The sequence below is a fragment of the Hesperophylax consimilis genome, unplaced genomic scaffold, assembly GCF_061612785.1.
Source record: "Hesperophylax consimilis isolate HC1 unplaced genomic scaffold, BYU_Hcon_1.0 scaffold_175, whole genome shotgun sequence".
NCBI classification, from domain to species: domain Eukaryota; kingdom Metazoa; phylum Arthropoda; class Insecta; order Trichoptera; family Limnephilidae; genus Hesperophylax; species Hesperophylax consimilis.
Genome location: NW_028301393.1, coordinates 19623 through 45307, shown reverse-complemented (window position 1 = coordinate 45307; position 25685 = coordinate 19623). Strand labels below are relative to the sequence as shown.

Genomic DNA, 25685 nt, shown 5'->3' with positions numbered 1-25685 from the left:
GTTACAATGGTGACATGATTAAGCTTTTTCTCCAGTATGGGTAAGAATGTATCGTTTTGAATGTTCCATTTGAGTACATGAATAGCTGCAGTAGGAACATGAATAAGGTTTTTCTCCAGTATGGGTGCGTAAATGTACCGTTAAATCCGACTTCCGTGAGCAAGAGTAGTTACAATGGAGAGATAAATAAAGTTTTTCGCCAGTATGTGTGCATAAGTGCACCGTTAAATCTGACTTCAGTGAGCAGGAGTAGTTACAATGGGCACATGCATATGGTTTTTCTCCAGTATGAGTGAATAAGTGCCGGTTTAAAAGATATGTTCGTGAGCAGGAGTAGTTACAATGGGAACATGAATAAGGTTTTTCGCCATTATGGGTGCGTAAGTGCAGTGTTAAATGTGATTTGCTTGTGAAAGAGTAGTTACAGTGGGATTATGAAAAAGGTTTTTCAACAGTATGGGTGCGTAAGTGAACTGTTTAATTTGATTTGCTTACGCAGGATTGGTTACAAATGGGGAAACATGAATAAAGTTTTTCTCCAGTATGGGTCAGAATGTGACTTTTTAAATGTCCCTTTTTAGAACACGAATAAGTTCAGTAGGAACATGAATAAGGTTTTTCGCTAGTATTGGTAAGAATGAGACGTTTTAAACGTACCATTTGTTTACATAAAAAGCTGCAGTAGGAACATTAATACGGTTTTTCTCCGGTATGGGTGCGTAAGTGTACCGTTAAATCTGACTTCCGTGAGCAAGAATGGTTACAATGGAGACATGCATAAGGTTTTTCGCCAGTATGAGTGCGTAAGTGAACGGTTAAATGCGATTTGCTTACGCGGGATTGGTTACAATGGGGACATAAATAAGGTTTTTCGCCAGTATGGGTCAGAATGTGACTTTTTAAATGTCCCTTTTGAGAACACGGATAAGAGCAGTAGGAACATGAATAAGGTTTTTCTCCAGTATGGGTGCGTAAGTGTACCGTTAAAACAAACTTCCGTGAACAAGAGTAGTTACAATGGAGACATGAATAAGCTTTTTCCCCAGTATGAGTGAATGAGTGACTCTTTAAAAAAGATTTTTGTGAGCAGGAGTAGTTACAAAGGGCACATAAATAAGGTTTTTCGCCAGTGTGGGTGCGTAAGTGCACTGTTAAATTTGATTTGCTTGAGCTGGAGTAGTTACAATGGGGACAAGAATAAGGTTTTTCGCCAGTATGGGTGCGTAAGTGAACTGTAAAATGTGATTTGCTTGAGCTGGAGTAGTTACAGTGGAGACATGAAAGAGGTTTTACTTCGGCATGTGTCTTCGGGACCACTATCACATCTGGAAAAGATGACAAATAAAATTCAATAAGTAGGTATCTATAATGAAACGATAAGATTATTAAAACTGATACAGACGAAAAAAAATCCATTTTACCTGCAGTCTCTGTAATACTTTCAAATTGCTCTGAGCATTCCTTTTTAATATCTGGCAGGTCTATGTCTATTTCCGTATAAGGGATTCCCCCTCCATCTTCTTCACGGGGTCCTGATTGTTCCATGGGTACAGTCTCCACATTAATGCTACCTGAAACAGAACATCAATAAAATGTTAATATTTATTCATTTTCGGGAAATCGACAGTTTACATTTAATTAGTTTGTACATAAGTATTATATAGTAAAATAAAACCAATTATGGATTTCCTCCTTGTGACTTTACCTCTTCTGAGACAGCATAATATTGAATAAGTAAATTAAATTTATGAGAAAGGAATATGAATTAAAAAAATTATGCGAAACAAAAGATTATATAAAACGAATAATTTACAAAGCCATACATTTATAGCCATGGAGAGAGGATGCAGATATAAGTAAAATCATAATTGAGGTTTAAACAATAGAGACATAAATATTATTTTATGGACCTCTTGCATATGGTAAATTCGCAACTGAAAATATCAACCTTGGATAATACGCTATTGTAATTATTGCATAGTCTGTTCAGGCAAGAATTATGCTTAGAGTTTGTTTTGCTTTGATCAACCTTGAACAGGACACAAGAGCGTGTTGAACGCGCAGGTACATTGAATGGAATCTTGTTTAGCAACTCTGGGCTTCTTTATACAGGAATAGTGCATCCTTATGATGCCTCCGTACAAACATTGAATCATTTTTTAAGTATGAAGTTGCCTCTGCATAATTATTAAATCTTACAAATGACTTGTTACAAAGATATTTTATGAATTTGTTTTTAATTGCTTCGATTTTGTCTGTGTGGATTTTATAAAATGGAGACCTATCAACTGATGCAAACTCCAAATGACTTCGTACATAGGCAAAGTAGAGTTGCTTAATAATATCGATGCTATTAAAAAGTTTTGTGTTTCTTATGATGAAGCCTAGCATTTAAGCAGTTTAATTTGCGATTTGATGTTTATGTAGGTTACATTGTAGTTTACTATCAAGGATTTTCCGAGATCACGAATATTTGAGACTGTTGCTATGTTACAATGTTGTTGTTGTTAGAAAAGAATAATTAAATAATATTTTATTTTTATTTCTCGAAAAGACAATGTGATGACATTTTGAAACATTTAGATATAGTTGATTTTTTTTTATTTTTATAAATTTCATTTAGATTAAATTTGATAATATTATTATTAAGTTCTGCAAGTGTTTTAGTTTTTTATTATTGTGACAGCTGTTTCGGCTTACAAGGCCATTTTCAAACTGTAAGCCTTGTAAGCCGAAACAGCTGTCACAATAATAAAAAACTAAAACACTTGCAGAACTTAATAATAATATTATCAAATTTAATCTAAATTAAATTTATAAAACAAAAAAAAATTAAATGGAGTTCTACGAATTAAACACAAAAACAATCAATAGTTGATTTTGTTGGCATTAGGTGGATATATTGTTTAAATGTTCATGTTGTAAATTGACACAATCGTTTAGACTTTTATTGGCTTGTATAGCATACCATCATCAACAAATAATTCAATTTCAATATATGTAGAGACATGAGCGCTATGTGTATGATTATTTGTAATTATTGTTAGATTGTTTTATATAGTTCAATCAAGATCCTGCTGATAAGATACTTGAAGTTTGCAGTAGTAAGCTCATTGGAATTCCCATCATACATACATTAATAATCGGATAGGTTTATTAGGTCGATTTATATCTGAAATATGGATACGGCGTTAAGTTGTTGAAATTTTAATTTATCTATGTCTAATATCAACGGTACATTGAATTAGCTTAAACATGAAACCGTGAAAAAGAAGGGACATTATAATTCAAATATTAAAAATGGAAAATATAATAAAATCACGTTAATTTATTTTGAATGAAAAAAACATACACTTAGTAAGACACCACTTTATCAACTGTTGATATTTAGCCCTGAAGAAGCTTGGGACAAGTGAAACCCGGTTGGCTATCGTTATTGATTCAAAAATAAAGTGGTGTCTTACTAAGTGTATGTTTTTTTCATTCAATATGTCACACCCCAAAGTATTTGCTTCCTTCGAAAATATTAATTTATTTTATTTATATAGGTTGGTTCTTTACCGTTTGTTTAAAGATTTTTTACTATTTATTGTGTAAGTTTATACAATATTTGAATATAAACAAGATAATATTTCATTTTGTAACTTTAAATATTTTTACAATAAACATAACACTTCTTTTTAAATTCATTCATTCTTCAGACTTTCAGGCATTTCATCATACATCTTTAGTCCTTTGTAAATTGGGCAATTCTGTGATTTTGATTTCTTAATATGTGGAAATCTAATTCTATATACATTTCTGGTTTCGTAATTATGAACATCTCTGTTAAAAACAATTTCAGCCTAAAAATATTTTGGCATTTGGTTGTTCACGACGTTATGCACAAAATCAACATATTAAGTAAGAGTGTCTTATTAAACAAACTTTTACAATTTTGAAAACGAAAGATAAATTCAAAGCAGGAATTCTAGAGTTAATTGAAGCAGAGGTTCAGAGACACACACGAGAATTTAGTATTTTTCATTATACTAGCTGAAGAACCCAGCGTCGGCCAGGCTACACCCAGTTTCTGTTTTATTTTGAACGGTAGATTTTACGTTTTTTTTTAAATTTTATAAATATTAAAAAAAAATTGGTGACGTTTGAAACTACCATACTAGGTTTCATACCCGTATTATGGTAATCGTACATGATTTATATAAGAATAGCAATCATAAAACAAAACGGAAAAGGAAATTGTTATGGTCAAAAAAATCTTATATTGGACATCGAGTGTGCAAAATTCTTAAGGGGTGAGAAAAAGGGATAGATTTTAGAAACATCTTGTAGACAGTCGCCTTCAACTTGTTTAGAAGGTTAAGTGTGCAAAATGTCATCAATCTAGGAATAATAGATATCAAAAGCACAAACACTTCTTTATTTAAATAGATGTAAATATGATCGAAATAAAAAACCTCTAATTCAATAAACCGAAAAAATAATTTCATAATAAAAATAGAATATTGAGTAGCAAGTAGGTACGTAATATAAACCATTATTTTAAATGTCATTTTTATATATCCAATAAGGAATTATACAGTTTTCGTAAGGTAGGTATGTACCATAGTTTTGATTATTTCAATTGATAGAATCTAACCTGAATACTATCTTGAACTGGAAACGGAAAGTACAAAAATTTACAGACGTACATACTAAACGTCAAACGTCACTACGTTCTTGTGAGGACAGAATTTTAGGATTACAGAAGGTGCAATTATTTACTTTAAAGATAACATATGACGAGGATACATTTGACGAATTAAGAACTGTTTGCGAGCATAATAAGTTATTATTATAATTAGTAAAAGTATGGACGACAAGAGGGGAAGTAAAGAACAAGCAGCTGTTCTGATTATTTGCATCGGAAACACTTATGTGATATGCAATGCAACTTACTTGTTGGCTGAACACTCTGGGCATACTGCAAACATTCCTTCTTCACATCCGAGAGGTGGATTACAACATCCCCATAGGCCATTTCAGCTGAGCCTTCTTCCTGTGACCATGGTTCAGTTTTGATGGAAACACTCTTTGGGTTGGAATCAATGGCACTGCTGTGATAGCGTCCTGTCATGTGATGATAATTATTCTCAGCTAAAAATAAGAAAGGAATGTAACAAAAGCTCTCTCAAATACTCTCGTGTTATATCGAGAACGCTTTTTAAACTGATCTAACAGGTGTCAAGCGATATATTCTTACAATTAACCAGCACCAATTTCAGAGTTAAGTGTTACTTAGTTAGTATAAATAGAACCTCTTTACAAACAGGGTAAAGCATGACGGTCAATACGTTGAACAAACGTCATCAAAAAAGGAAAAGCAGATCAATTTCAATTATTGTGTAGTTCGTACAATATTATTTTAGGGAGACGGAACAATAATTACAAACGAGAAGGAAGCAAAGGAGACTCTGTGACACATTATTCTGACTTGTCTGAATCCTGACGTTTCCGTTCGTAGAGATGATCGATATTCCTGTACCAGCTCCCGGCTACATTTATGTCACTGGAACCGTTGATATTTTTTTGTGGAACTGGTTTATTCTTGCACTATTTATCGAAAATAAAAAAGTCACTAGTCTCTTGAAACTTACCCACGGTTTCTTTTATTTCTTTTTGAAGAACCGGTTACAAAATTAACTTTCCGCATAAGTATCTGGTAATCAGAGCCGCAGTAACATCTCATTTCAAATATCAACCATCTTCGTATTCAACTTCGAAATAATATGTAATTTTAAATCGTAAATAATTATTCGATCCAATCTTTTTTGATTATAAAATAAGAACAGTAGGTAGACGAAATAAAGATATTATCTGGAAATAGCAACTCTTAAATATCATTAGAATTTACTAGGCTTTTTAAACGGTGGAATTATAGATATGACTCCTTACTAAGTAGCATACAATAATTAATTAATTATTTTTAATAATAATTGATTAATTTCTTCATATGAAGCGGTTACTTTGTAATGTGACATTATAATTTAAAATTAAAAAATAACTTATACTGCCCTGATGAAGCTACGGTTCTAGCGAAACCCGGTAGGCATTAAGTATTTACCTATTATACTGCCCTGATGAAGCTACGGTTATAGCGAAACCCGGTCGGCATTAAGTATTTACCTATAAGTGATGTTTACAAAGTAATTGTTTAATTTTGAATTAATTAATTATTATTAATAATAATTTAAATTAATAATTTTAAACAAATATATTAAATTGGAAAAAAGTCGTCGTTTCGATAATTTTGATCAATTTAATGAGCAAAGTAGGAAGTCGTTATTTAGACATTATCTATAAATACCAACTCTAAAATATCTTGAGAATTTATTTAGCATTATTTCAATGGTGCGAAAGAACTTCGTAATTTAATGAGCAAACTATGGAATTATACTGATAGTTTTGATATTATGAAAGTCATTAAAATACTCTTAAAATAAAGTCCAACATATGAACAGCCTAATTGGATATGTCTATGATAACTAGAAACTACTGACATATTAGGTTTGTTTTACTTATTCATAAAAGACCAAAGTTTTGGTTTTTTTGATATCTGGTAGTATTATTGTCCTAGCGTTTGGACGATGTAGGCCCTCTGATTGGTCAAATTAAAATTGTCTGTTACGGGTAAATTCAGCTAACTTGAAAATTACGACACGATTTCATACTAAAATAGGATCGCCTCATAATAATACGAGATTTCTTCAAAAGCATCGTTTCTGCTCATATAATTTTTGGATAATATCGAAGAAAATATGTTTTAGAAAGTTCTTAATCCATTGGATTGATTACATTACAATGAAAATTATCCACAGTTACGTGATTATGTTTGACGTTTATAAAAAAATCACGCTTTCCTTCAATATGGCCGATACGCACGGCTATAGAAGGCCGACAGAGCGCACCTCTGGCGGTATAAAAACGAACCAAATGAATGGCGCGAATATTTAAATATGCAGCTCACAATATTTGACTTCTTACGATTAACAAGCGTTTAATAAGAAGGTTTCTTCTGGAAGCTTATCACTTTGTAATGGCATTTTTCATTATTATTTATATTTTTTTTTGCTTATTAATTATATTTGATTTTATATTGACATGTTTTTTAGAAATTAGTTTCTAAAATTTCAAAATTATTTATTTGCGATGCTTTATATCCTGAGTGAAGTATTTTAAGACCTGAATTTTTATCGAAAGTGTGATTATTATTCAAAAGATGATTTGCAAACTCATATTCACCATTTCCATTTAGAGCCCTGCGATATTCTTTAGTTCTGACTTCAAAGTTTCTATTGGTTCTACCTTTGTAAAAGAAATTATAATCATCCCAATTGTGTTTTTAAACTCCTGATTTTTTTGTTTGAAATTTGCTATCTTTATTATTAAGAATATATTTCTTCACTGTTATTAGTGTAAAACGCCAGTTGAATAGTACCAGTATTGTTTTTATATATAATTTTTGAAGTATCGTTATCCACAAATAGAATTCTACGCCATTTTTTATTTCTATCTTTAGAAATAACGTTTGAAAAGAATATATTTAATTTTTTTATTTAGTATTTTAACTGTCAATTAATTAGAATAACCGTTATTTAATGCTATTTGTCTTATGAATATATTGTTTTATGGTTATTCGCTATTTGTTTTTTCAGGTCTTAAAATACTTCAATATAAATAATTTTGAAATTTTAGAAATGAGGAAACATGTTAATATAAAAGCAGATATAATTAACAAGATTTTTTTTAAAACTCTCTTTTAAATATTTTCCCACTTAACTGGTCTTTCCCGTCTAACGATATTGTAATTCCTAATTATTATTGACCCAGCCTACTCTTACCCCTCCCCCCTCCTTCCACTTCTTCTTTCACAATTGCAATCTATATTTAATTTTTGACTTCGGTGTATACATAATAAAATGTAAACATTATATTTATTTATTTATTGGACAATTTGCATAGCGCCGATTTTGTGAGATATCACCTCAGGGGCGCTATATTGTAAGAATCTCCTTTTATATACAGATTTTTACTCTCCTGATGAAGGTGTATATATAATCTAACTTTAAACTTTATTAGGTACAGTAACAGTTGAAGGTAAAGAATTACCACCAGTTGGAGTAAAATTAACACCTTTTAATTAAACCGACTGCTAATCTCATCGCACAATTACCCTCCTTTTATTCATAAACTCGGGTACAATTAATCAATATGTAATAATTTATTATTTAAGTCAACTTTGTTATAAATATCTTTAATTGTGACAAACTAAACGATATTGATTCAACTTATAGACATTGACGGTTGTAACACATATTTAAGCACTGCAAGTCTCCTATGAGCTAATCATATTAGGTACCTAAGATAACAGTTAAATCAGTTGTAGACATGTAGTCAATAATAGTGTTTCATTTGAAATAATCCATCACAAATACGTAAAATGTCATTTATTCAAACAACTGTCATTCTTATTATGCGTAAATTTAGCATGTTATTAACTGCTAGTTTTAATTATTTTAACAAATTTAATATATCATCTTTACAATATGTAATATACTTAAAATTTAGAATGAAGGACCGGTGACCAAGTTAAATACCAACATCGAATATAAGTCAATCGACATAGAACGCATCAGGGGCTCTATCCCTGAGAATTACCTCAGGGTAGCTTTTATAAAGACATATCGATTATTTCTCGAGGGGTGGAGACAGCTATCATTTGTTGCTACTATCATTCCGAACCATACAAGGGGTTCAGTTAAGACATGGGAGTCAGGTTTCAGCGTTATATTGTAGCAAAGGGCAACGTCACAACATACAAAGGATTATCATATAGAACACATCTTATACTCATGTGGCACGGAAAATATTACGGGTACAAAATATAATCCTAACTAAGTTCAATCTCTCAATCTAAATTTAAGTTACAAAATCGGAACTGAATTTATTAAAGCACATGGAAAGGGAATAAGATGGTCAAGCTTACATGGTTCTTAAGTCGGTGAGCGAAGTTTGGGCGGCCTTTGTTCACGTGCAACATAAGTGTCGAAATATGTGCGTGAGAGTTAGTTTCGCTGAAAAGTTCGGCCAGGAGTTTAAACTTTGTCGTTTTATTAAAAGGCAAGGATTTTAGTGTAATTTTCAAAACGTAAGTTTGGATATTCCTTTGAATCCGGATTGCTTCTGGGACGCGGAACCACAACCCGAAGCAGCGTGTTGACATGCGGAGGTAAGGATTCCGAAAGAGGATGAGGTCGGCGAGCGAGGGCTGACGGCTTGGGCGATTAGTTCTGTTTCTTACCGCGCGGAACGCTGATGGCGAGAATTTAGTGACCGGCAGATACTGCTACTTGCGGCGATCTAAGAGCAAAGAGCTAGCCTGTAGCGTATTTAACTATTATTATTATTTAATACGATATGAACCGAACAAATATGTCACCGCTTCTTTTACCAGCTCTTGAAACTTATTAATAGGGTGCTTCTGATTATTTTCAAAAGTATCCCCATGTAAAAAGCCCATAGTCTTATTTATGTAGTCCATCTGAAACACAAACAGATGGATAATGCCACTTACTGGTTTGCTGAACACTTTCGGCATACGGCAAACATTCCTTTTTCACATAAGGAAGGTGGATTTCTATATCAGTAAACGCCTGATTTCACTTGAGCCTTCTTCCTGCGACAATGGTTCAGTTGTGATGGTAACATTATCTGGGATGGGAAGATCCATGGTTCTACTGTGATAGGGTCCTTTTATGTGATAGTAATTATTCTCAGCTGAAAATAAGTAAATTCTGTATCAAAACTTATCTACATCATAAAAAATATTCATCAGAGAGTTTGAATTGCTTTTTTTGTTGAAAAAACCAATATGATTCTTAAGCAATTCGGATTTCATTAGAGTTTACTAAAAGCTTATCATGCCACAAAATAAGACTGCTGTTTTTGAAAGTGTATATGATGTTCACTCGGGGTAATTAGATAAACTTACTAGTCACTTGGCTTTAATGTGTGACAGCGGCCGTAAATCAACAATGAACAAACTCATTTAATCTCATCTGTCACGTGTTTACAAGGTAAGTGTTGGGTAGCTTAGTATGTTATAACGCTGTCAAAACTAATCAATCAAGTGCTTGGCGATATATTCTTACAATAAACAAGCACCAATTTACGAGTATAAGTGTTACTTTGTTAACATAAGTAGAATCTACTTACATGCACGGCAAAGCGCGGTAGTCAATTTCAAGGCGTTGAAGAAATGGGGTAAAATTCGGTTTATGGGAGTCACTCGAATAACCGAAATTGAAAACTGGGATATAACTCTAAAGGGGACGCGAGTGGGCGTTATTAAAGGGTCATTTTTTGTTATAGAAAATCACAGTTAGGTTAGGTTATATATATATAAATTTAATATTTACATGATTTTAAATAATAAACTACAAATCTGGCAAATGATATTTAATTTTCTGAATTTTCCATGCATTGATATTATTATTATATGGCAACACTTTTTATTTTTTGGTTGGCACTTCTGAAATGTGAGACTAATAAATAGTCACTAATTTGATTTTCTTATGTCATAATTGATAAATAAAACATGGTTCCTATGTATCGCGTACGAAATTTCAAAACCCTATAACCCAGTTAATAGTGCCGACCCCCACCTAATTCTTACAGATTCGGATTCCCCAGCCCTAAATTAGTCTAAATCAAGTTCAATTTCGGTTATTCGAGTGACTCCCATAAACCGAATTTTTTCCAAGAAATGTCACAAGGATTTCGAAGCACTTCAATTTTTAAATCATTGCTTTAAAATTGTGTTCGTGGTTGAAATAAACTCAAGTGGTATAAATTTTACATAATTGTTATGAAGTTTATATGTTATTACTTTAGAAAGACGGTGCAACTGTTACTGATGAGAGGGAAGCACATAAATAAACCACTCTCTAGATCTATATCTTCGGGCTTTTTGTATGGCCCCATTTTGTCACCCCCTCAACCACAAACGACCACAAATAAAACGCTCGTTTGGTCCAGACAGGTAAATATATCGTGGACCATAAAGAAATCTCAAGGCCATTTAAAAAAGTGCAAACATAGACAATATAACTGCACCCAGCTAACATCGTTCATTCACTAGACAAATAAATTATATTTTAAATATAAAAATATTGGAATTCAGGAAAAGGAAAATAAAAAACCCACAGCTATGCACACATCAAAATATATATATTTTTTTTTTTCAAAAAGACAATGGACAGTAAAACAAAACAGGGTCAGTACAACCGATGTATTGAGCATAGATTTAGTATTTAAGTAGAAGATAATACTAATATATCTAAACAAAACATGAAACAGAACAAGACACAGAAAAATAAAAAGTAACGGTCTCAACTAAGAATCGAACCCAGGATTTCTGTCTTACTGCAACAACTTAATAGGATTTAATTTAACCTTGAACAAAAATACAAGAATATATACACAAAATACATATCACACCAATTCATAAATCGGGAACTAAGTGTGAAGCAGATAATTATAGACCCATTTCCAAGCTTTGCATTTTTTCAAAGGTGTTCGAAAACATAGTCTATGACCAGTTATTCCCTGTGGTAAAGAATTCGATCAACGAATTTCAGCATGGATTCTTTGCAGGTCGCTCTGTTGCTACTAATCTTATAACTTTTACAAACTTCTTGTCTGCCTCCATGGATAAACGTGTGCAAGTTGATACAATCTATACCGACTATAGCAAGGCTTTTGACAAGATCAACCACAACATTCTGCTTAGAAAACTTGCTAATCATGGTATTCATGGAGATCTCCTTCGTTGGTTATCCTCATACGTAACAAACAGGTCCCAGGCTGTGACAGTGGGTGGATTTTCCTCGGTCTGGAAAATCATTACTTCCGGTGAGCCTCAGGGGTCCATTTTGGGTCCTTTGCTTTTCTCTATCTATATTAATGATATTACGACATGTTTTCACAACGCTCAAATTTTACTATTTGCTGACGATATGAAGATATACCTTCCTATAAGCTCCCCGGACTGTTCTGCGCGTTTACAAGCAGATCTTGATCGACTGACGGATTACTGTCTCAGAAATAAGCTTTTTATCAATATTTCTAAATGTTGCAAAGTCACATTCACACGTAGCCGTGTGAAAATACTGCATGATTACACCATTTCTGGATCGATTTTAACAAATAAAGACTATGTGCGTGATCTCGGGGTTTTCTTGGACTCTAAACTTACCTTTGATAAACACGTTGATAACATTGTCACCAAAGCATCAAAAAGTCTAGGTTTTGTAGTGAGAACATGCAAATTTTTCAAAAATACTAAGACATATCTGACTCTCTACAATTCACATGTTCGTCCTCACCTGGAGTACTGTTCACCGGTTTGGAACCCGCGCTATATTGTTTATGTTAACAGGTTAGAAAGAGTTCAGGAACGATTTCTCAAATTCCTCAATTTTAAATCATTTAACATATACAACTCTTACGACGAAATCGAGAAACACTTTCGAATCACGAAACTACTCAACAGGAGGATTGTCGCTGATCAGATGCTCTTGTATAAAATTATTAACTCTAAAGTTGACTGCCCGGAGTTGCTGAACAAAATAAATTTCCATGCGCCAATTCGATACAGCAGACAAAATACCCCTTTCTACATTGATAGATGCAATACCAATTCTAACCAAAATGAATTTATGCAAAGGACATGTAACTACTATAATAATAAATTTGCAAATATAGACACTCGTGCTGACATATTCACTGCTAGTTACTATCACTACAGAATTTCATTGTATCACATTCTAACTCATATTAACCACTGTTAAAATGATTGTACCTAATATTTTAATATTACTTGCGTGGCAACTTTTCCTCATCCTTCTCCTCCCCTTTCCCGTTCCAACCCAAGTCTATTTAAGTATAGTTAAAATCACTTTTATATATTGCTGTTTATGGTAGGCATATTATAGGTTTATCGTTTACAGGTTAGTTTTATGTTTCTATATATATCTGTGAACATTAATAATTGGTCTATTTTTTGTTATTCTCTTATGTACATTATATTACTAAGACTGTTTATGTTCCTAAAATAAATAAATAAATATTCAACGTGTTGAAAGATATTCATTATGTCAAGTAATAAAAAAAGAATTAGAGGCAGGGCCGACCCTGTGCGGGCGCAATTGGAGCAGTCCGCTTCGGGCGTTGAATTTCCAAGGGTGATAATACCTAAACCAACGTAAGATTATCTTTCATAAAAACCACGCTACGCATACACCACAAATCATCAAAATAGTATTGATTACAGCTATCGCCTATCTACTACCTAGGGCCTAGTCATCTACTGGTTTTGACAAGGAGCGCTAAAATTTGACTTGTGCCATGCGCCATTTGGCTCAGGGCCGGCCCTAACTAGACGAACAACAATAGTAACGCCTTTTGACTTTTACATGGTATAATTTAAATCATGATACATAAACCATAATATAAGAAATAAAAATCGTGTGTATAATAAAAGCTTTTAAAGAAATATAGCTTGTAAAACAACAAAAGATATTATGAAATAGAAGTTAAGAACATATTGTAATTAATATTTCTATTTTGGATACTGACAATTCGTGGTGGAATCCATTATCTATAAATAGTATAAAATAAAGTGACATTCGCGTCTATCTGTTTGTGCGCTTAGTTCTTCTTAAATATGCGTCTGATTTCGATAAGGTTTTCAGCATCATTTAGAGAATTTCTTCCGGAAGGTTAAGATAAATAACACATGCATTGACACATATTGATAAAAAGCAGATAAAAGTCGAAATAAAGATTATTTTTGGCCGCTTACATTGCTAACGCTGGCGAGACCTTATGAGAATATCAAAATAATGTACTACGGAATTGTATACCTTAAAAAGGCCTACAGAAAAGTCTGTTATATATAAATATATATATACAAATGTTATACATATCGCAGTTGCCGTCAGGTCCCTAAAATCTCCAAGTGCGTCTTCTGTTTCCTGGGAGAAAGGGCTGCCGTCGGACCAATGCAGCTCAAAATGACCTTCGTCTCACCTAGAAAAAGACAAAATTTGAGACCAATGATTACACTATTCTAGTATTGTACACATATTTAATAAATTTCATGGATAAAATTAATTATAAATATTTTGAGAAAAGGGGGACATGGTGATGGATTAATTCACTGCTGAACTTTTGAACTTTCTTGTATGGGAAAAAAATAGCGTTTTATGAAGTTTCTGCAGAATTTGTAGGGAGCGAAAACAAAACTTCTCGAGCGAGTTTCACTGTAATATAAATTAGGTGTATACCTTCAGAATATTCCTTCAAATGAGGATTCCACACTGTTTTCGAAGCGTACTGTAGGTGACTTACATCTTATAAATATTAGTTAAAGAATAACAAATTTAAGTGTTAATTATTATTGTCACAGCACTAGAAGTTATTCAAATTCTCCTGCAAGGGTTTCATATAATTTCCACAGCTTATTCGTCAGCAAACATCATGGAAAATGCTGGTTAAATCTGAATACTTACATGATGCAATTCTGGAAAGGTTTAAATGACTTTGTTTGATGAAATCGTGGCTTTGTTTAACAATTTTAGCATCCTTATACGTGGTATAGGATCGCGTCGGAATACGGATAGGTCTGAAAAGGAAAATTAATTCAATTATTAGCCAATGAAGTACATTCAGGAATCAGGAACATTGTATCAAAGAACGAGGGGTTAGTATCTGTATTTAGCAACGGGATCGGGTCTTTCTTTCAATTGGTGGAGATAGACCGGATATTTTATGATGACTGGAAGATTAAGCGTTGGCAACGCATTCTTTTTTAATCCCAAAAGTACCGTATTTTAACCGTACTTTAAATATAGGCAAAACATTTATAAGATTATCAAATACTATGATATGTGAATATGTGCTTTTTACGACAGTATCGAACTTTGACATTTCCCTGCTTTTAACAGGAAAATGAAAAACATAGATTTACGTATTTCGTTTTAATACGAGTTACATTTAAACATATACATTTCACAAGATATTATATTTAAGGTAATTATAGGTCATGTATTCCTTATCAGAAGAGAGGATTCTTTCAATCGTGTGAAAAAACTTCGTAATATGATGAGCAAACTATGGAATGATACTAGATATCGTCCCTTAGCTTACAACACCGCTCAAGTCGAAAATTGGCGGTTTTCACATTTTAATGCCGATAGATGGAGCTGCTCATTGCGCGTCTAACCATTGGTCACATTATATAGATTTCAGTCAATTAGAAGCCTTAATTCAAAAAGTAGTGACAGCGCGCAAGTCGGTTAGCCTCTCAACACCGCACAAGTCGTTAGTCTGTCATACATTTCTCTCAAAAGTAGGTACTTCGCGCTCCGTGATTATTATATTTTAATGTGAGTTTTATCGCTGCAAGGTCTATGCAAGATGTTTTAATAGAAGATTAAGAGGTAAGCTATATAATACAGTAATGTTTATTGATTATCGCATAATATTTATATAGAAAGAAATCATTATTGAATATCTTCATTTACTTAAGCTGTGTTTACTAACCAGCTTTTTTAACTTGGGCGGTGTTTCAAAATGTATTTTATTTCTTTGAAGAAGCTAAATAATTGAAATACACTACGGATGGAGAAGATTGATTCATGGAGTTCAGGTGATGATGGTGTTTTGCAAGAAATCGAAACTCAGATCATGTGACAACATAAACGAACAAAAGCGGCAATATTTGTTTGAAAATTTCTGGAATAACATGAACTGGGAGCAGCAAAGATCATTTATAACTTCTCATGTTAATAAAGTACCAAAGAAAATTACAAAAAATCTAGAATCATCCAAAAGAACTGATATTCGAACTTACGTTTTCACGATTGATAATGTACGTCACCAAGTCTGTAAAAAAATGTTCTTGGCCACTCTTGGCATTAAAGATTGGTTTATAAGATATTGGCTGACAAAAACAGACTGTGCCATGCCTCCAGATTTGTCTACTTCAACCAGTAACCGCAGAAATCCAGAGAAAATCGAAGACCACAAGTATGTTGAAAAGTTTTTAGCAGGTCTTCCAAAGATGCCGTCGCATTACTGTCGCGCTAAAACATCACGAGAATACTTAGAACCAATTTTCTCGAACATGACACAGCTCTACCACACATATCAAGAGAATTGTGAGTTAGAGGGTAGTTTTGAAACTCAATCTGAGCCTATTCTACCCGAAAAAAGATCAATGTGACGATTTTTGCAGTCATAAAACTGTAAACATTACGGATGAAGAATACGCACAACATGTTTCAAAGAAAGATCGAGCCAGGAGAGAGAAAAATACTGACAAAGATATTGCACAGTCCGGAGCTTGTCATGTATTCACACAGGATGTTGAATCGGTAAAATTGGCTCCGTATCTTCAAGCTAATGCAATTTATTATAAAACTAAATTATGCGTCCATAATTTTACATTATACAATTTAGTAACTAAATAAGTATGTGTTATTGGTTCGATGAGTCAAATAGCACATTTGAAGCCTCTGTTTTTGCTTCGTGCTTAGTAGACTATCTAGAGAAAGTTTTGAGCCAGAAATTATTGCCTGTGATTTTATATTCCGATGGCTGTTGTGCTCAAAATCGCAATGTTACTCATAAGTACTTGGTAAAAGGCCATACCCACTGGAATGAGATTCCGTACACAGTGCAATAGAGTGTAAATTAAAAGGTAAAGAAATTTACCTTCCACAACAATACATGGCTATTACTAAAACCGCTAGGAGTGATCCTATGCCTTACGAAGCTCGTTATTTGGACTATACCTTTTTTACCGACTTTTCGAAAGAATTAATTTATAAATCTATACGGCCTGGTAAAAAAGCAGGTGACCCAGTCGTCACAGATGTACGTATGCTAGAATACAGACCAAATGGCACAATGTGGTATAAAATTGGTTTTGATGACGAGCTTCAGCCGTTACCACATCGTTCCACGCCAATTAACAGCATTAAACAAATAAATCACCTGCAGAAATTGTATGCAGCTAGAATACCAATTACAAATCGGAAGTACAAAGATTTTCAAGACCTAAAAAGCGAATTGACATCTAGTTGCCACTCTTTTTATGATGACCTTCCGCACAGCAATCGCTAAAAACTGCAACTAACTATTAGACTGGAGATTTCGAGTATATTTTTTTATTTTTATAATTTTATTACTATTATATCTTGTTTAGTTGGAGTTTATAGAGACTATGTTTTAAATATTTTCCTGTTAAAATAAAAAAATAAAATAATAATAATTGCACTTAGGTACGGTCTTAAGGTTCGTGTGTCACCAAATAACTTTAAGCAATTGATCTCAACAATGTTATTCTTAAGATTTAGGTTATAAATACCTATTTATAACGGTTGTTAATAATTATTCTTGAAATATTTCTTAATAAAAACTTTTCTTTGTAAATCATCTTTTAATACCTTATTCCCTAACATTTTCGCAAACAACACCGCCTAAATCTAATAAAATATCAGTCAACACAGCTCAAGTCATAAAATAAAAGTTAAAATAAAGTAAATCGTCAAAGTAAGTATAAATAATTATTTCTTAACCGCTAACTAGGGTATTTATTAAGTAATAACAGAAAAAATCCACCGATTTTTTAAAATAAACAGTTTTTTTCGTCTCCTGTAAAGTTGGTAAAAATGACTTATGCGGTGTTGTTAGCTAAGGGACGATATGACTAATAGCGTTCGAAAAATTAAAAAGTGCCTAGTCTCTTGAAACCTACCCACGGTTTCTATTTTTCTTTTTGAAGAACAGGTTCCAAAATTAACGTTCCGCGTAAGTCTCTGGTAATCAGAGCCGCAGTAACTTCTCATTTCAGATATCAACCATCTTCGTATTCAACTTCGAATTAATATGTAGTTTTAAATATGAAATAATTATTCGATCCAATCTTTTTGATTAATAAAATGAATACAGTAAATAGACGTAATAAAGACATTCTTTGGAAATGTCAACTCTTAAATATCATTAGAATTTACTAAGCATTCTTTTAATTGTGTGTGAATGAACGTCATAATTTGATGAGCAAACTGTGGAATTGTAGATATGACTCCTTACTAAATGGCATACAAAGTTATGATGGTGTTGATATTATGAAAGTCATTAAAATACTCTTAAAATGGAGTCTTACATTTGAACAGCTTTATTGGATATGTCTACAATTAGAAACTACTAACTTATTAGGTTGGTTCGGTTTATGTATTCATAATAGACTAAAACTTTGCTATCTGTGGGTTAAGGACTGAAATTTTTGTTGGTGTTATTTTTTCATGTTTACAAATATGTCAGCTTTAAAATGGTTCCATGTTAACTCAATTTTCAGTACAAATTTATTTAACGCATGACAATTCAACACAGTCATAGCTAATCTTATCACAGATTAAGAACAATACCAACTCAAATTAGTACATTTGTATCAACCGGGATTCAGCACACTTTTTGCAGATTCACTCTTACCAATGGGCCAAAACTTGCCTTCCATTTTAAGGCTGTTCAAACTTCTCAAAACCATACAAAATAAATATTTAGAACGTACCTACTTCTAATCCTAATACCAAAATATTGCGTGAAAAATGCTCATTTCGCGTTAAAAAAATTCACGTGGTTATTTTGCATTTTAGACCGGCTCAAGTATCGGGGCTCCACAGAAGTCCAAATTAATCTGGATTCCAAGAAACTAGGCCTCTTTTAAAGGGCTAGCAGATTCATAAAAAATAACCAGCCATATGCAAATCTCAGGTACACCTAACAATTGAATATTGGAGCCACCTCTAGGCTAAAACTCCACAAAAATTGATAAACCTACTTGATTGTTACAAAGGACTGCGTTCCGTCTGATTGTTAAAAGATCGATTGCCGTCTCTAATAAAAAGACGCACTGTGGACATGCTGAGTCTGTTCTACAGGTATTTTGATGGAGCCGGCTCTAAAGAGCTTGAAGCATCCCTAATTCACTGGCGCACGTGCGTGAAAGTCGACGTACACAAGCGGAACACCCGTTCAAAGTTGATGTTGGCTTCATGAGAACGGGCCGCTTCTTCGACTCGTTTTTGTGCAAGACGCTTCGCATGTCAAACGAGCTACCGACATCTGTTTTTCCTCCTTCATATAATCCAGACCTCTTCAAGAACCGCATAGACATGATAATCATATGCTAATCAAAATGCGTTACATTGATATGCTTGGTGTTACTTGAAGTGACCAGCTAAGGCACGGGGGCTCCATCGAAGCCAGTCAAGTAAGCCTCTCAGAAGCCGGGTGTTCTGTACAGGGCCCACATATACTTTAACAGTACACAATTTCTGACTCTGTATAAATCGCAAGTGGGCCTTAACGTTGAATTTGGCAGCCACCTCTGGTCTGAAGCTCAAAATACTTGAAACAACCTTTCTACTCTGTGCAGAAACGCGAGTTCCATTTGATAAATTCCCCTATCTTAACAAACGGATTGCTATCTTCATAGCACAGGCTTCAGGTGGGAATTTTGTCACTGTTCTATCAGTATTTCAGCGTAATTGATCGCCCAACATTTGAACACGGTTAAGATTTATCACACGAGTGTGCAAAATTTCCTAATTGTACTGTCAAATGTAGGCTTACGTCTGAAATGCTAGCGCACACTGCAAGAAAACAACTAACGTTAGTTAAATCCAATTCTCAGTGACGGACATAATCAATTACTCAGTCCAGTCCGCGAAAATTTAGAAATGGCGCTTGGCGATAAAAATCCTGTTTAGATTAAAAACAAATCAAAACACAAGGCACTGTTCAAAATATTTATTTGTACATTAATATAATCTATAATATGCATGTAAAAGCACTTATGAGTATGTCATGTTATAAGTAAATATGTATTATGATGATAACAATCAGTCCCTTTGCATAAAACATATTTATTTAACTTAAATAGTTACATTTCTAATAAAAACATAAGTACATTGTAATATACATTTTGCTTTAAACTCGTGCGATAGGTTTATAGTAATAATCTCTACACAATATTGACAGAAAAATGACCGGAATAAAATCACTGTGAGAATAATATTATTCTACATAAAATAATTAAAATAATACTTAATTTTATTCGAATTAATTATTTTAATAACTTTTGAAGGATATACCCATCAATGATAGTTATCTTTCACTAATAATAATGTGTGCGAAAGCTATTTATAAACAAATTACATCATTTAAAGAGTATGGGCTTAAAACATTAATTACATAAAATAGTATGAGAATATTCATGACAACAATATAAACAGTAAATAGGGCTAGGGTACTGAGCCGTTCAGAGTGCAGGTCAAAGTGATTTCACCGTACTACAAAGAATTATTATAAAAAACCAAAAAATCGGCTAAGGAAAAACATTTCCAAGTCGCGTGGTTTAAAACAGGCAAAATGCTAATCCGAAAAGGACTGGGGGAAAAAATTAAACAAATCGAAAATGAAAATGATTGTTAAAAATGGTGTATGGTCTAAAATGTAGGTCACTCAGACCTCAAAATAACATTATCTTTATTTTGCATACCACCATGGCTGGTGTACTTACAATGAACTTTAATAGCACACAACAACATCATACAACCAATGATACTTCGTAAATCCTGTATTCGTCTAGGATAACTTGAAACCTGTAAATTTGACTATCCTGAAACGGGAATCCTTCCTAGTTGGACAGTCAAAATCATAAAATGTAATCAATATTATAGTATAAAAAAATAAATAAATAAAATAAATAAATTAAAAACTCTGTGATTCTATTATTAACACTCCAGGTTCTCTTACAATATTTAACCAAAATATAAGATCCCTTAACAAAAACTATGACGAACTTGACATAATCTTATGCAACTTTTAAACAGATTACAAAATTATAATCCTTACAGAATGTTGGATTTCAACCGCTTTTACAAAAAACACAAAAATAATTATACTAAATATCACACATTAAATAAAAAAAAACAAAATGTTGGCATTGTTGTATACGTAAATAATAGTCTTAACGCCTCTGCATCATAAATTGATTTAGTAAATACAAACTGTCAACAAATAATATAATGTGTCTATTCTCGTCCTATACAGATAACCATCCATACATAACATTACACTATTTATAATGGATCTGGATTCTCACCTAAAAAAACTAACTTCATTCAAAAACATAATCATAGCTGGAGATCTAAACATTAAAATACCTCCTAATGGTCACCCTCAAAATATTGGATACCAACTGATGCTTCTGGAACATGGCATTATAAGCACCATTAATACTCCTACCGGGATAAACAAAGACTCATAGTCATATATCAATCACATTATGGATACATCAAACAGACAAATATTTAGTCCAGTATAAGAATCCGACTTCACCAAATATAATCTCAACTTTCCAAAATGACACCGCAAAAAAATAATTAACTACGTAAACCTAAAACAATGTTAAGAAAAACAGACATGGGAACATCTAACAAAAATGAACTCAACAGAAGAAGCATGGATTTTTTTTTAACATGTCTACAAACTCTCATTACCCAAAGTACAAAAAAAACTCCCACATCTATCCCTCATCGCAAAGTAAGACTTAAAAAATGGATTACTCAAAGCATCATAAATAACATAAAAAAGGAACAAACTACACAAACAAGTTAAACTGAACCCTTATGATACCTCGCTTTATTTCTTCTATAAAATGTACAGAAATATTTGTTCCCTAACTATACGTTAAGCCAAAGAATTATACTACCGAAAAATCTGATCTCAATTTTGAGGGAAAGTACGCATTCACAGAAGAACAGAGATGATACCATAAAAAATACTAATTGATGATGAAGAACTCTACTTCCACGACAATCATATACGTATCCTCAATTTTATATACAAACACTACATTAATATTGGAGTTAGCCTAGCTGAAAATATAAAAAACTACGTTGCCTCTCAGAGATATCCAAGAACCTCAAAAAAATGCAACAAACATTAGTAGTGAAAATTACAACAGACATTTCAAATAACATAATGTAACGCTAGAAGATACCAATACAATAATTCAATCACTAAAGAATAACACAACTACAGGACCGGATGGTGTAGATTCTAAAACTATCTTAACACTGAGTCAACAACTACTTAAACCACTCACATACTTAATTAATCTTAGTCTAAAAGAAGGAAATTTTCCTAGATTACCAGAAAAAGGTCTTATTACTACAATTTTTAAATCAGCACCAAAAAATAATGGAAACAACTAGACATATTACGCTACTAAATACCATTTCGACAATTGTTGAAAAACAGCTTCAACACTATCTGGAAACAAAACACATACTCTCGATCGACCAACATGGCTTCAGGAAAAACAGGAGCACAGTACATGCAATAGCTACTGTAACGGACTTCAATACAAAAAATCTAGACGCTAAGAAAAAAGTAATATCTATTTACTTAAATCTATGTAAAGCCTTCGGCAGAATTTCAAACAAAAAACTATTCAAAAAGCTAAAAAACATAGGCATTAATGGAATAGAATTCGACCTAATTAAAAGCTTCATGTCTTACAGAATGCAACAACTAAAAATTGACAGCAAGACAAGTTATCCACTTTTAATCACGTACGGAGTCCCACTATACTTGGCCCTCTATTATTCCCCATCTACATAAACGAACTATGTGAAATTGTAATGTACGTATAGAAATAAACCATAATAAAGTCATATATATATAACAAGGTTCAGTGTGACAATTACATCTGTCGAAAAAGTCAAAACAATAAAAACAAAACACACTTGAATTGGTTTAGTTGTAATGTTGATGTTTTACTAGCAGTGGGACTCAAATGACTTACAATTACTTTTTAGAGGTGTGTCGACTAGTCATTATGTTGGGTTAACATGCATAACTGAATAAAATATAATATTTTTTACTTACTTATTTTTAAATTTTCATTTTTATCTCTTTTCTAAATTCACAACATTTACAGTATCGGAAGCCAATGGATAATAAATGAAAAAAATAATAACTACAAAAATTACACATTTTCCTGTTCACATCAAAATTTTGAAATCCATCAAAAAATTGTTGGTAATAACAGGAAATATTTCTAGTTACGATTTAATAGCGACCAGGCAAGCATAATGGCAACTTGAATTCACATGTAACCCCTATTTATAATAAATTATGTCTATTAATTAATTTTCTCGGATGTGGCTTGCAGAGTTTAACTACGTTTTTCCAGTTTATATACATATTTTAGTATGCCTACATCGGCAATTATTTATATTATTATTGTGAGTATTTAAAAGAATGTTATTGTGCCATGAACCAAAAGTAAAAGAACGACAGTAAATAAATCGTAGCATTACTATTAATTTCTGCCATCTGAAAGTTGTATGAGTATATATATGCGTATATAAAAAAGCACGATTCTTAATTTTGCTAATTTGACTAACCAAAACAAAATAAAGATTTGCAAGGAGAAACTTTAATGCTTACATAAAACAAAATAAAGATTTTCAAGAAGAAACTTTAATGCTTACATAAAACAAAATAAAGATTTGCATGAAGAAACTTTAATGCTTACATAGGTGCGTAAAAATAAAACAAAAAAAAATAATTATGAAATTTTTTAAAATTTTAAATAAGATATTAGACAATAAGTATAGTATGTATGCGTAAGTGTACTGTTAAATTTGAGTTTCGTGAACAGGAGTGGTTACAATGAGGACATGAATAAGGTTTTTCGCCAGTATGTGTGCGTAAGTGCACCGTTAAATCTGACTTCCGTGAGCAAGAGTAGTTACAATGGAGACATGAATAAGGTTTTTCGCCAGTATGTGTGCGTAAGTGCACCGTTAAATCTGACTTCTGTGAGCAGGAGTAGTTACAATGGGCACATGAATAAGGTTTTTCTCCAGTATGAGTGATTAAGTGCCTTTTTAAATGTGATTTCTTTGTGCTGGAGTAGTGACAGTGGAGACACGAATGAGGTTTTTCTCCGGGATGTGTCTTCAAGACCGTTATCACATCTGGAAAAGATGGCGGATAAAGCCCAATAAGCCGGTAATATTTTGATTATTAAAACTGATTCAATTTTTTGTATTTCTTTGGCATTCACTATGTAACAATTTCTAGACATTTTTTGTTTTTAATGAGTTTTTATTATTCACAATGTACATTTGTTACGTATAAATTTTTTTATAAAATTAGCGACCGGTTTCGACACATCCGTGTCATTAACTAGCTATTTTAAAACTAAATTTTTAAGTGCAGAAATATGGGGTTTTATTTAGTTTGGTTCTTTGGTGGGAGGGATTTGAGGGAGGGGGAGGGGGTTGAGAGGGAAACGGAGGGAGGAGTCAACATAACGGGGAACATTGTCAATAGAGGTGATTTGCAAGGTGCTATTATTTTATTTACTATATTAATGCTTGAATTAATTTTTTTGTTGATTTCTAATGTTTCTAATGCGCACAAATTGAAATATTTATTAATGTTAGAATGTTTAAACTTAGTTTTATCCGGTTTTATCGCTAATTTTATAAAAAAATTTATACGTAACAAATGTACATTGTGAATAATAAAAACTCATTAAAAAAAAAAAAAAAAAAAAAAACTGATTCAGACAACCAAAAATCTATTTTACCTGCAGTCTCGGTAATACTTTCAGAGCGCTGTAAGCATTCTTTTTTAACATCTGGCAGGTCTATGTCTATTTCCGTATAAGGGATTCCCCCTCCATCTTCATCTCGGGGTCGTGGTTTTTTAATAGGTACAGTCTCCATATTTGTGCTACCTGAAACAGAACAAAATGTTAATACATATATATATATATATATATATATATATATATGGTAAGTATTTATATAATTTTGTATAATTTCTAAAATTTTATAATTTCTATGATATAATTTCTTCATCATTGTGAATACAAATTAAAACGAGATCGATTTTAACCACAATCAGAAATCGAAGGGATAACCTTAAAAAAAATGAATAACAAAAAATGAATACTGCTTTATGAGTAGGGCTAAACACGTTTAACTCGGTTAAACAGCCCCTTTTGGGTATTTAACTCTGACAGTTCTTTAAACGCATTTAACGACTTTAATTTTGTGGTGCAAGACGCCAAGTTGACTTCATTCAAATAATGTGTTTAAAATGACATTCAAACCATATTTAACTTATGGTGCAAGCCGCCCTAAGATTTGTAAGCAGGAACTTGAAAACTTACATAGGTACTTAATTATAAAACAAACATTATTTATGATGTTTCTTTTAAATTCCAAATACGGAATTTAAAAAATAGACCAGTGCGTAAGTGTACCGTTAAATTTGAATTCTGCTAGCAGAAGAGGTTACAATGGGGAAATGTATAAGGTTTTTCTCAAGTATGGGTAAGAATCTGATGTTTTAAAGATCCCCTTTGGGAACATGAACATTAAAGATGTTTTTCTGCAGTATGAGTGAGTAAGTGCCGTTTTAAAAGTGATTTGTATGAGCAGGAGTAGTTACGCGTAAATTATTGCGTAAATGTCTTTTTAAAGGTAGTT

At 32.5% G+C, this 25685-nt stretch overlaps 1 protein-coding gene across 1 annotated transcript; it reads right to left on the bottom strand.

The window, feature by feature from the left end:
- Positions 1 to 406: 406 nt before the first annotated feature.
- LOC149408576 (uncharacterized) lies at positions 407 to 5483 on the bottom strand. Its single transcript, XM_089650570.1, has 4 exons — positions 5429 to 5483; positions 4939 to 5136; positions 1422 to 1571; positions 407 to 1325 (listed from the first exon to the last, which is right to left on the bottom strand). The coding sequence occupies exons 2-4, from the start codon at positions 5114 to 5116 to the stop codon at positions 691 to 693; spliced, it is 963 nt and encodes a 320-aa protein (XP_089506696.1). The 5' UTR covers positions 5117 to 5136; positions 5429 to 5483; the 3' UTR covers positions 407 to 690.
- Positions 5484 to 25685: the final 20202 nt, after the last annotated feature.